Source organism: Poromitra crassiceps (assembly GCF_964638095.1).
Source record: "Poromitra crassiceps genome assembly, chromosome: 16".
NCBI classification, from domain to species: Eukaryota; Metazoa; Chordata; class Actinopteri; order Beryciformes; family Melamphaidae; genus Poromitra; species Poromitra crassiceps.
The window spans coordinates 39,471,078-39,483,929 of record NC_139645.1 but is presented as its reverse complement, the minus strand read 5'-3'; the positions used below and the strand labels follow the sequence as shown (position 1 = coordinate 39,483,929).

Below are 12,852 nucleotides of genomic sequence, written 5' to 3'. Positions count from 1 at the left end.
GGAGGAGGGGGAACTGGCGTAGCACAGAATGCTGTCCATTCCTAACGAATGAGGCTGCAGGTTTGAAGTTGGCACAAATCTGTCCCAATTACTCCCACATTGACCCGTGGGATCCAGGTAATGAGGAAGGTTCTGCACTCCTTCCTTCTGGACACAATGATAGAAATCACCAATCAGCTGCCAGACTGGACCTTTTGAAACGGTTAAAGAACTTCTCATGACGCTTTCACAGACGACCGAGAGCACCAGAGGAGGAGGAAAGGATGGAGCTGATATCATGTCCTCTTTTGCTGCTTTCTGACAGGTGCGTTATTAACAGCAGCTCTGTTACCTGAGATTGCTTTCTGCCCGGCACTGACTGAGCGGAATAGGAAATGAGCTGTGATGGACACGCCGCCATCATCCGCCTCGTGGGCCCGTTCATCGCTTTCAAGCCAGGATTTTATTCTTCCTCTTCTCTTTTTTTTCTGCAGTCTCTTTTCCACAAAAGCTACTTTGATGCATTTTTCATCCCGGCTGCTTTACCTCTTGTGATGAAGCCTCCCTGGAGGAGAGAGGCTTAGTCACAGATGCTACCTACCTACAGCAACTGCAGGGATTCACAATTGAAAGTTAAAATGGCAGCTTTTCATCTGATGTGATGGATTTGATTCACTCAAGGGAGATATTCAGATATAAAAAAAAAAAAGACTTAACTAGAAAGGTGCACTCAGTAGAGTGCAGATCTCTGCCAGGCACCGCTACGCCTAACCGTGGCCAAACCAATAACACACACACACACGCACACACTCACACGTATGCACACACGCACGCATGCACGCTCACTCACTCAGACCCCCTTCTCACCAAACGCGAGTACATGCGATAAACTCGCATGTACTCGCACTCACCCTGTCAAGTCCTGCCCTGCTGCTGCAGCTTGGTTGGCTGCCTTGATGTATTTCCGTCTTCAATTGGTCTATTTCGGTTTTGGCCCCTCCTCTCGTCTTGTCGCCTGCGATGTCCTGAAGCCAGGTATCCCAGCATGCTTTGCAAGCTGGTGAGCGACAAGATGGCAGCGAGGGAAGGAGGGGCATTTCGAAATCGACCAATAGCCTTTGTCTGGGGTGGGGGGGAAATTGGGGAATTGCACCCGTGCTGATGAGGCAAGTGATCACACCTGACTGTGGGGGAAAGTGGAATGGGCACATTTGTCTCTGGAGAGCGGAGCTCGGTACACGTTACAGGGCAGGGACAGGTGGGCTATCTCGTCGAAAGGGCCTTTCTGTGTGGAGTTTGCATGTTCTCCCCGTACCCCCCAGGGGGTTCCTCCGTACATAACCCCCCACTAAAAACATGCAGAAGATCGTCATCCGACCAGTGACGACAACATCTGAAGTTGGTCCAATGATGGTCCAATGAAGGTCCCCGGGCGCTGGAAAGAAATAGCGACCACTGCTCCTGGCCTGCCCCCTGGAGGAAAGGACAAGCCTGGATGGGTCAAATGCAGAGGACATATTTCACCGGCCACCGTTAACATGAGTGTGTGTTGTGGCCACATGCATGTGTTGTAGTGTTCATGTGACAATAAAGACGGGCTGCCGTCTGAAATAGTGTTTTTAAAGACGAGGGAGAAAACAAGAATGATGCTCAGAAACTCTGCTCACTCATAAACCCAATTTTATTTAGTTTGAACCTTGATGCCTCTATGTCCCCATACAATACATTCAGTATATACATTTGGCCATGAGGGACTGTACAGAGATATGTTATAGTAGTGCATACATACATACATACGTGGCAAGAAAATGTACACAAAGGAAACTCATAACGCCATTTTCACCCCAGCGAGTGGCACGGGACACACCGGGCAGATCAATGGCTGATGGCTGGCTACACCAGTACACACACACCAGTACACACACACGCACATGCACACAGCTGTGTACGCACACACACACACACACACACACACACACGTTAAGACACTTCTCTGAGGAGGAGATGGGCTCTTTCAGGTTCTCATCATAGAGACATACGCTTGTGAAGAGGTCTGCTGATTGCGACACAGACCCCCCTCTCTGCCAGACCGCCCTCCCCTCTCTCCCCCATTTTCCCTTTCTCCATCCGAAGCTAAGGCCTCTCTCTAGGCAGTGTGGCCGTCTCCTCTATGGTCACGTCATACTCGTCAGCAGCAGTCACTAAAAGAGCCTCCTGTCCTGTCAACACTTGATCTCTAAAAACAGGGAACATTCAGAACATACAGGATGCATCTGACGTATAGTTTATTTATTTAATTTGCAATTTTCTCTCTCTCAAGGAAATACATATAGGTCCACTTCTGCAACATACCGTTACTTAATAAAGCTATCATCACACACCTCTCTGTCTGCCCTTCTCTTTCTGCTCACTTACCTCAGCACCAAAATAAACGTCTGTATAGACCTCCGCACGCACACACACACGCACACACACGCACACACACACGCACAAACACACGCACGCTCATCAGGTCATACATCTCCTCCAGGTGGACATGCTGTACCATCGCATCTGTCATACGCATTTAGTGGAGGTACACTCTCCAATCATGATGCCTTCAATGACTATATGGTTGCATCGCACACAGCGGAGATCTACAGTGGTCGTGTTCACCAAGGTCCGTTCTTCTACCTGCCAAGTGTCACATTTAGCTCAGCTATGGATTCAGCCCAAAGAATACTCATCTTCCACTCATCACGCACCTCATCATGTGACTTTGGAGAGCCATGGCACTTCCTGGTTTCCTCTGATTATTAGTCTCACCAACTGATGCTGTTGGCCTGCAGTGTTTACACGCACCAACTTGAGCCAATCGGTTCTTTGCTGCTGTGATTGGTCAGCAGCATTCCAGGCTGCATTATTATTGGTCCAGGCCAAGATTACATTCTGGAAAGCAGCCCAGAACATCGATGTGTCATATTGTTCAAAAAATCATCAAATGCTGAGTTAATGAGTGAATACAGGTGGAAATTAAAATGAGTCGTGGTGCCGGATCGCAGTGTCTTTAGTTCAGGGGAGAACAACAATAGGCTTGGACAACTGAAGAGGTTCAAGCAAGGGTTGTCACCTAAGTCTGTACCACACTGGAACTCCTACTCAAGTGCATACAAACATAATCCATACATAATCCACACACACACACACACACACACACACACACACGTAAAGGGTAGATGATGATTTCGGTGTCCAATAGGAGCAGGGCGTGCTGTGATTGGTCCGGGGGGCATCTGCAATATAGTCTCTCATGTGAGGCTCGACAATCCCGTTGGTCAGGAGACACCGTGACTCGTGTCCCAGAGTCGGGCCACAGAGGCTAACGTTACGCTAGCTGCTAGCACAACTCCAAACGACAACAAAAAGCAAAGCACCACAGTAGAAGAGGCAGGAGTATTCCCAAAAAAACACCATCACATGGGCACAGAACAATGACGGCCCGGGGGGGCCGACAGCCAATCACAAAGGTGTAACACGTCAGCTGACAGGCCATCACAAAGGAGTAACACGTCAGCTGACAGGCCATCACAAAGGTGTAACACGTCAGCTGACAGGCCATCACAAAGGTGTAACACGTCAGCTGACAGGCCATCACAAAGGAGTAACACGTCAGCTGACAGCCAATCACAAAGGAGTAACACGTCAGCTGACAGGCCATCACAAAGGTGTAACACGTCAGCTGACAGGCCATCACAAAGGTGTAACACGTCAGCTGACAGGCCATCACAAAGGTGTAACACGTCAGCTGACAGGCCATCACAAAGGAGTAACACGTCAGCTGACAGGCCATCACAAAGGAGTAACACGACGTCAGTCATAATTACCCCCAGAATAAATTACAGTCACAGAACAATCGTTAAAAGCAGAATTGGAAATCAGCTGATCTAGCGGACTGATTTGACCCATGCATTATAAGGCATTAACCAAACATTTGTTACTGACATCACACAATATCATAATAGTGACTATACATACAATTTGCTGATCTGAAAAATCTGTTTATCTAAAAAAAAAGAAAGAAAAAATAGAACAATTTTTTTTTTATTGGACTAACTTCATGGGGGCGGGAGAAAAAAAATCCTAAACCAATGATGCAAGAATTGGAAATTGAGATGGGAGGGCAGGTCGATATCTGCAATCCCATTGTACCTATTGATCTCCAGACGGGCGAATGAAATTGATTTTGTGAGGTAGACAACGCCGGCATATTTCATTCTCCCGATGCAAAGCCATTCTAAGCAGGGATAGCGAGGGTCATTTGGTCCATTTGGACCGGCTCTGGTCTCTGGTCTCAGCCGATTGTACTGTGTCGGCCGGGCTGACCCATCCATCGTGCTCTGCCGGCTGTCTCTTACACTGTCACCCACTCAGTGATGGATCGCAGACAACATGCACCAGGACATGATAGAGACATCAGTCTGAGCAGCTCGCCTCGCGGGCCTGTTGTTTCTGCACCGCCTGTTGCTGCCGGGCCCGTTGATTCAATATCCTGCCGGCTATATGGGGCCCGTGTGGACCATATCCCTCAACATGCCTCGTAAAATGTCCCTTCTCTTAACACGGCTGTTACAATCTTCAGGTCCCCTTGATAAACAAATCACTCCTACAGAATCAACACGGCCGAACCAAGTGAGAAAATCCAAGCGAGCACATCGTTTATAGACAATGGTTATATACACTCTCAGGAAAAAGGTACGCAATTTTATGGCAAAAAAAAGGTACAGGCGAGTGACCAAAAAGTTCTAATGTTGTGCCTTTTTTTTCCGGAGAGTGTAAAGTGCTAAGGGAGAAATCAGTGAAGGAATCCATGAAATGATGCTCATTGGAGATGTCAGTCTGTTATGTTATGAAGTGGAGGTCTGTCATAAATAAAAAAAAAACAATTCAAATGAAACCAATCAAAGAGTTCTGCGACAGTGAGTCTGTATGAGTGAGATAGTGAGTAGTAGTAGTAGTAGTAGTAGTAGGCTCTGAAGCAGGACTGGAATCTGTGAGCCGGTGAGGTGAGTCAGATTCAGCAGGTACTGTTCATCACCCGGGCCGGGCCGTGCAGGGCCTGGACCTGGAGGTGACACTAGGTGGCACTATAGTGTCCTGATGGCCACCGGGTACAGCAAGGACATGTGTTCGGCCCCCTTGATGGGCAGCTTCCGGCTGGAGTAGAAGTGGATGATCTCGGGCACGCTGTCGAAGGGGCAGCTGTTCTGGCCCAGGATGTACTGGTTCTCCTTGGTCCGCGACAGCTTCATGTGCATGAAGCCTTGACTGCTCCTGAGAGAGAGATGAAGATGAAGAGGGAGGTGGGAGATGAAGAGGGGGGGGGGGGGGAGGAATAACAGAGGTGACGATAAAGAGATGGACAGAAAACACCACGTTAGAAATTAGTTGTATTAACGAGAAAATCCTAAATATATGGGAAACTCAATGGATTCACCACAATACCAGTTTATTCCATACCTAAGACCTGTCTCCCAGCACTCTGTGTGACCTAAGACCTGTCTCTGTGTGACATAAGACCTGTCTCTGTGTGACCTAAGACCTGTCTCTGTGTGACCTAAGACCTGTCTCTGTGTGACCTAAGACCTGTCTCTGTGTGACCTAAGACTTGTCTCTGTGTGACCTAAGACCTGTCTCTGTGTGACATAAGACCTGTCTCTGTGTGACCTAAGACCTGTCTCTGTGTGACCTAAGACCTGTCTCTGTGTGACCTAAGACCTGTCTCTGTGTGACCTAAGACCTGTCTCTGTGTGACCTAAGACTTGTCTCTGTGTGACCTAAGACCTGTCTCTGTGTGACCTAAGACCTGTCTCTGTGTGACCTAAGACCTGTCTCTGTGTGACCTAAGACTTGTCTCTGTGTGACCTAAGACTTGTCTCTGTGTGACCTAAGGCCTGTCTCTGTGTGACCTAAGACTTGTCTCTGTGTGACCTAAGACCTGTCTCTGTGTGACCTAAGACCTGTCTCCCAGCACTCTGTGTGACATAAGACTTGTCTCTGTGTGACCTAAGACTTATCTCTGTGTGACCTAAGACTTGTCTCTGTGTGACATAAGACTTGTCTCTGTGTGACCTAAGACTTGTCTCTGTGTGACCTAAGACTTGTCTCTGTGTGACCTAAGACTTGTCTCTGTGTGACCTAAGACCTGTCTCTGTGTGACCTAAGACCTGTCTCCCAGCACTCTGTGTGACATAAGACTTGTCTCTGTGTGACCTAAGACTTGTCTCTGTGTGACCTAAGACTTGTCTCTGTGTGACCTAAGACCTGTCTCTGTGTGACCTAAGACCTGTCTCTGTGTGACCTAAGACCTGTCTCTGTGTGACATAAGACCTGTCTCTGTGTGACCTAAGACCTGTCTCCCAGCACTCTGTGTGACATAAGACTTGTCTCTGTGTGACCTAAGACTTATCTCTGTGTGACCTAAGACTTGTCTCTGTGTGACATAAGACTTGTCTCTGTGTGACCTAAGACTTGTCTCTGTGTGACCTAAGACTTGTCTCTGTGTGACCTAAGACTTGTCTCTGTGTGACCTAAGACTTGTCTCTGTGTGACCTAAGACTTGTCTCTGTGTGACCTAAGACTTGTCTCTGTGTGACCTAAGACCTGTCTCTGTGTGACCTAAGACCTGTCTCCCAGCACTCTGTGTGACATAAGACTTGTCTCTGTGTGACCTAAGACTGGTCTCTGTGTGACCTAAGACTTGTCTCTGTGTGACCTAAGACCTGTCTCTGTGTGACCTAAGACCTGTCTCTGTGTGACCTAAGACCTGTCTCTGTGTGACCTAAGGTCTGTCTCCTCAGGTCTGTCTGACCTGGCTGTTAAATTATTGACATACTCAACTAGTGAGGCCACAGGCGCAGTAATGGAGACGTCTGATAGCTGTATTTACTTCACTTTCATGGTGCAGCAGTAAGCCTGCAACGTTCTCCCTGAGCTCTCCTATAAAAAGCAGCACCGTCTACCATCGATGTAACAGCATGTAGCTTCCATAACTCCTCGCTCGCACTCTCTGTCTTTTCTGTTGCTTTTATGCACGTTGATTTCCTACAAAGCACTTAGTGACAAAGCTATTTGTTAAATGAGATTCATAAATAAATATGACTCCGCCTTGTCTATCTCTCATCTGTTACTCGTCTCATATCCTTTGCTCTCATAATGTTGATGTCTGCATATTAAGCTATTCTTCCTCTTCAGTACATCTGATTAATTTCATCTTGTCATGATGGCATTACGTGCTCCACTCGTCTCCTGACCATGATGAATTAAATCATCCTCATCGTCTATTCAAATAAAGAATAATTTCACATACACTAATCGCCATTTATGGAGCTAAAAGTATTCTTATTTTTGATGGATGTCTCTTAATTGAACCTGTGTATTCTTAGCCTCTCTCCACTTCAGTGCTATCTGTGTTTCTCTTCTCTGCACGCCTCAGTGAGAGAACAGAACACATCCGGAGGCTTTACACATGCAAATAGGAGATAAGTCATGAATAGACCTGCCTCACGTCTACGCTGCCCAAAGCCCAGACCTGCCTCACGTCTACGCTGCCCAAAGCCCAGTTCTTGCTCCTGTTTATGACAGATAAAGGGCACACATCCACATAATATCTCAAGTAATTATACATTCAATAGCCTCGAAAAGTAGCCTCTGTCTGTCTGGAAGATGTGGAAGAAAGAGGGGCGTGGCATGCAATAAACGTTTGGCTCATTCTAACACACTTACGTGACCAACAAAATGCCTCACCTCCGCTGTTCTCTATCAAAACAGAAAGTTAGTCCTATTAGAATGATGTCCGTCACTGGCAGAATGACATCCCTACAGCCTAGTTGTGTTGAGATAAATCATGATATCGACTCAGCTAAACAGCACAGTCTCAACAGGCTCGTATTCCACAACATGGTTGGCATTGGAAGAAGGCAATGCCAACCTCGCTTGGCTTTTGTTTTTTATCAGCTCCTTGCTGATAAAACACACCTAACGACTCCAAAAAAGTCATCTTCTAGTCTAAAGTCAAAGATTACTGGCTGTAAAATGTATCGATCGAAGGCTCCTAGGAACACACAGGGAGCTTTTAATTTGCTGCACATTTATTGCTGCAGTCTAAGTGATTCATCCTGTGAAACCCAGCACCTTAAGTAACCTGCTTCAGCACCACCACCCCCCCCACCTAAAGATCAGAAGCACCTTAAGTAACCTGCTTCAGCACCACCACCCCCCCCACCTAAAGATCAGAAGCACCTTAAGTAACCTGCTTCAGCACCACCACCCCCCCACCTAAAGATCAGAAGCACCTTAAGTAACCTGCTTCAGCACCACCACCCCCCACCTAAAGATCAGAAGCACCTTAAGTAACCTGCTTCAGCACCACCACCCCCCACCTAAAGATCAGAAGCACCTTAAGTAACCTGCTTCAGCACCACCACCCCCCACCTAAAGATCAGAAGCACCTTAAGTAACCTGCTTCAGCACCACCACCCCCCACCTAAAGATCAGAAGCACCTTAAGTAACCTGCTTCAGCACCACCACCCCCCACCTAAAGATCAGAAGCACCTTAAGTAACCTGCTTCAGCACCACCACCCCCCACCTAAAGATCAGAAGCACCTTAAGTAACCTGCTTCAGCACCACCACCCCCCACCTAAAGATCAGAAGCACCTTAAGTAACCTGCTTCAGCACCACCACCCCCCACCTAAAGATCAGAAGCACCTTAAGTAACCTGCTTCAGCACCACCACCCCCCACCTAAAGATCAGAAGCACCTTAAGTAACCTGCTTCAGCACCACCACCCCCCACCTAAAGATCAGAAGCACCTTAAGTAACCTGCTTCAGCACCACCACCCCCCACCTAAAGATCAGAAGCACCTTAAGTAACCTGCTTCAGCACCACCACCCCCCACCTAAAGATCAGAAGCACCTTAAGTAACCTGCTTCAGCACCACCACCCCCCACCTAAAGATCAGAAGCACCTTAAGTAACCTGCTTCAGCACCACCACCCCCCACCTAAAGATCAGAAGCACCTTAAGTAACCTGCTTCAGCACCACCACCCCCCACCTAAAGATCAGAAGCACCTTAAGTAACCTGCTTCTAAAGATCAGAAGTGATCCAGCTCTCAGATCCTTATCATGTAGGGAGCATCTCAGGTGAATTAGCACGGGCGTTTTGGCATCAAGTTTTCATCTTAAAGACAAAAGTCTTTTTCTTCTTGTTCCTTCAGTGTGATGTTTGAGCTTCACTGTGCAGAATGATGTCTGTGCAGAGTTTGACACTAGAAGACTGTTTCCACAATCATCTTCTGGAAGTGGAAAGTTTCTGAGCTCACTGAAAAGGCCGTTTTCAACAAGCAAGATTCATGACATCACGAATCTTGGAGCCAATCACTGTCCAGTATTCAGCATTTAAAGCACCAACACATTCTCACTCCCAACTCGTCGATCGGTCTGGAACCTTTGTCGTCACTTTGTTATGAGTGAGAATGTATTGAAAAGCCTGTGTTGTATGCTGTGATTGGCTAGTTATCTTCTAGATAACCCTGATTGGTTGCTATGGAGGGAGGGACAAGGAGGACAAGTCATTTTAAAGATATTAACAAGATAATTTAACCTTTTTTGTGGGGAAAAACCTTCAGACACAAATTAGCTATATCTATCAATTTGGCTATGTGGACTCTGTTTCTCACACAGAGTGCTGGGAGACAGGTCTTAGGTCACACAGAGACAGGTCTTAGGTCACACAGAGACAGGTCTTAGGTCACACAGAGACAGGTCTTAGGTCACACAGAGACAGGTCTTAGGTCACACAGAGACAGGTCTTAGGTCACACAGAGACAAGTCTTAGGTCACACAGAGACAGGTCTTAGGTCACACAGAGACAGGTCTTAGGTCACACAGAGACCGGTCTTAGGTCACACAGAGTGCTGGAGGTCTTAGGTCACACAGAGACAGGTCTTAGGTCACACAGAGTGCTGGAGGTCTTAGGTCACACAGAGACAGACCTTAGGTCACACAGAGACAGGTCTTATGTCACACAGAGACAGGTCTTAGGTCACACAGAGACAGGTCTTAGGTCACACAGAGACAGGTCTTATGTCACACAGAGACAGGTCTTAGGTCACACAGAGACAGGTCTTAGGTCACACAGAGACAGGTCTTAGGTCACACAGAGACAGGTCTTAGGTCACACAGAGACAGGTCTTAGGTCACACAGAGACAGGTCTTAGGTCACACAGAGACAGGTCTTAGGTCACACAGAGACAGGTCTTAGGTCACACAGAGACAGGTCTTAGGTCACACAGAGACAGGCCTTAGGTCACACAGAGACAGGCCTTAGGTCACACAGAGACAGGCCTTAGGTCACACAGAGACAAGTCTTAGGTCACACAGAGACAGGTCTTAGGTCACACAGAGACAGGCCTTAGGTCACACAGAGACAGGTCTTAGGTCACACAGAGACAGGTCTTAGGTCACACAGAGACAAGTCTTAGGTCACACAGAGACAGGTCTTAGGTCACACAGAGACAGGCCTTAGGTCACACAGAGACAGGTCTTAGGTCACACAGAGACAGGTCTTAGGTCACACAGAGACAAGTCTTAGGTCACACAGAGACAGGTCTTAGGTCACACAGAGACAGGCCTTAGGTCACACAGAGACAGGTCTTAGGTCACACAGAGACAGGTCTTAGGTCACACAGAGACAAGTCTTAGGTCACACAGAGACAAGTCTTAGGTCACACAGAGACAAGTCTTAGGTCACACAGAGACAGGTCTTAGGTCACACAGAGACAGGTCTTAGGTCACACAGAGACAGGTCTTAGGTCACACAGAGACAAGTCTTAGGTCACACAGAGACAGGTCTTAGGTCACACAGAGACAGGTCTTAGGTCACACAGAGACAGGTCTTAGGTCACACAGAGACAAGTCTTAGGTCACACAGAGACAAGTCTTAGGTCACACAGAGACAAGTCTTAGGTCACACAGAGACAGGTCTTAGGTCACATAGAGACAGGTCTTAGGTCACACAGAGACAGGTCTTAGGTCACACAGAGACAGGTCTTAGGTCACACAGAGACAGGTCTTAGGTCACACAGAGACAGGTCTTAGGTCACACAGAGACAGGTCTTAGGTCACACAGAGACAGGTCTTAGGTCACACAGAGACAGGTCTTAGGTCACACAGAGACAGGTCTTAGGTCACACAGAGACAGGTCTTAGGTCACACAGAGACAGGTCTTAGGTCACACAGAGACAGGTCTTAGGTCACACAGAGACAGGTCTTAGGTCACACAGAGACAGGTCTTAGGTCACACAGAGACAGGTCTTAGGTCACACAGAGACAGGTCTTAGGTCACACAGAGACAGGCCTTCGGTCACAAAGCGCCACACTAAAAAAGGCAAACACATCAATAGCAGCATTTTTAGATTCCCTGCTGATTTTCCAGTCAGCGTTTAGCGCCGCTGATCACGTTTCAGCCCCGCAGAGACGGACAACAGAGCTCCTGATAACATGGATATGAGGCTATTTCTGAGTAGACGGGCCTTTTGTGTTGTTATCGTATCTCCGTGTTTGTGGGCTTTCATTGTCTAGGCGGGATTAATTTCAGCGGGGAGGTCTGCTGTCCTGTTTAGTGAGCTGCTTTATGACTTTCAATTGAACCCTACAGCCTGACAGCAATCACACCTTATCTCTACCCCTCAACATATTGGACTGGTCCATGAATGATGCTCTCAAAGCCATGAATCTGTTGCATCAGAAGAGACAAACGCCTCCAACAAAAGGATAACGACCCTCAGCACAAGCCGTGACCTTTGTAAGCGCTACTGGCCAGCAGATCTCCTGGGTGGCCTTTATTCCATGTTGATACGCTGAGAGCACAAAGTGAACGAGGCTTCCTGGCATTTTGTAAAAGACAATGGCCCACTTTAAATGATGCTCGGTGCTGCAAAGCAGGTTATGAATTTCAAAACACAAATCTGTGTCATCCAGCTCCAATCTAGATGATGGACTCGCCCACTGAGACGCATATAGAAATACAGCCAAACACAACTTAAGACTCTTAAGTCTTTCTGGGGGCGTGAAGAGGGGAACAAAATCCCTTACCAAATTAAATCTGATAATTCTCTGAATAGTTTTAAAAACCTTCTAAAGGAATCATGCTGAGTACAGTGATATCGTGCAAAACCTTTCTTTGACTGGTTTTTTAACTTAGTTTGTATCGGTTTTTGATTCTTGATTGTTCTATACTGATGTTTTCTCATGTGTAGTATTGTATTGTGTATTGTTGTAGTATTGTATTGTATTATTGTGTATTGTTGTAGTATTGTATTGTATTATTGTGTATTGTTGTAGTATTGTAGTATTGTATTGTATTATTGTGTATTGTTGTAGTATTGTATTGTATTATTGTGTATTGTTGTAGTATTGCATTGTATTATTGTGTATTGTTGTAGTATTGCATTGTATTATTGTGTATTGTTGTAGTATTGTATTATTGTGTATTGTTGTAGTATTGTATTGTATTATTGTGTATTGTTGTAGTATTGCATTGTATTATTGTGTATTGCTGTAGTATTGTATTGTATTATTGTGTATTGTTGTGGTATTGTATTGTATTATTGTGTATTGTTGTAGTATTGTATTGTATTATTGTGTATTGGTGTAGTATTGTATTGTATTATTGTGTATTGTTGTGGTATTGTATTGTATTATTGTGTATTGTTGTAGTATTGTATTGTATTAGTGTGCATTGTTGTAGTATTGTATTGTATTATTGTGTATTGTTGTAGTATTGTATTGTATTATTGTGTATTGTTGTAGTATTGTATTGTATTATTGTGTA

General features: G+C 46.3%; 1 protein-coding gene across 2 annotated transcripts in view; it reads right to left on the bottom strand.

Moving 5' to 3' along the window:
• Window positions 1-1,652: 1,652 nt before the first annotated feature.
• The window catches only part of shf (Src homology 2 domain containing F), a 251,849-nt gene continuing 240,649 nt past the window's right edge, over window positions 1,653-12,852 (bottom strand). For both annotated transcript variants that reach the window (XM_083653041.1, XM_083653042.1), the window contains one exon: window positions 1,653-5,289. In XM_083653041.1, coding sequence (XP_083509167.1) covers window positions 5,103-5,289 — 187 coding nt within the window. In that variant the 3' untranslated portion in view covers window positions 1,653-5,102. The remainder of the gene's footprint in view (window positions 5,290-12,852) is intronic.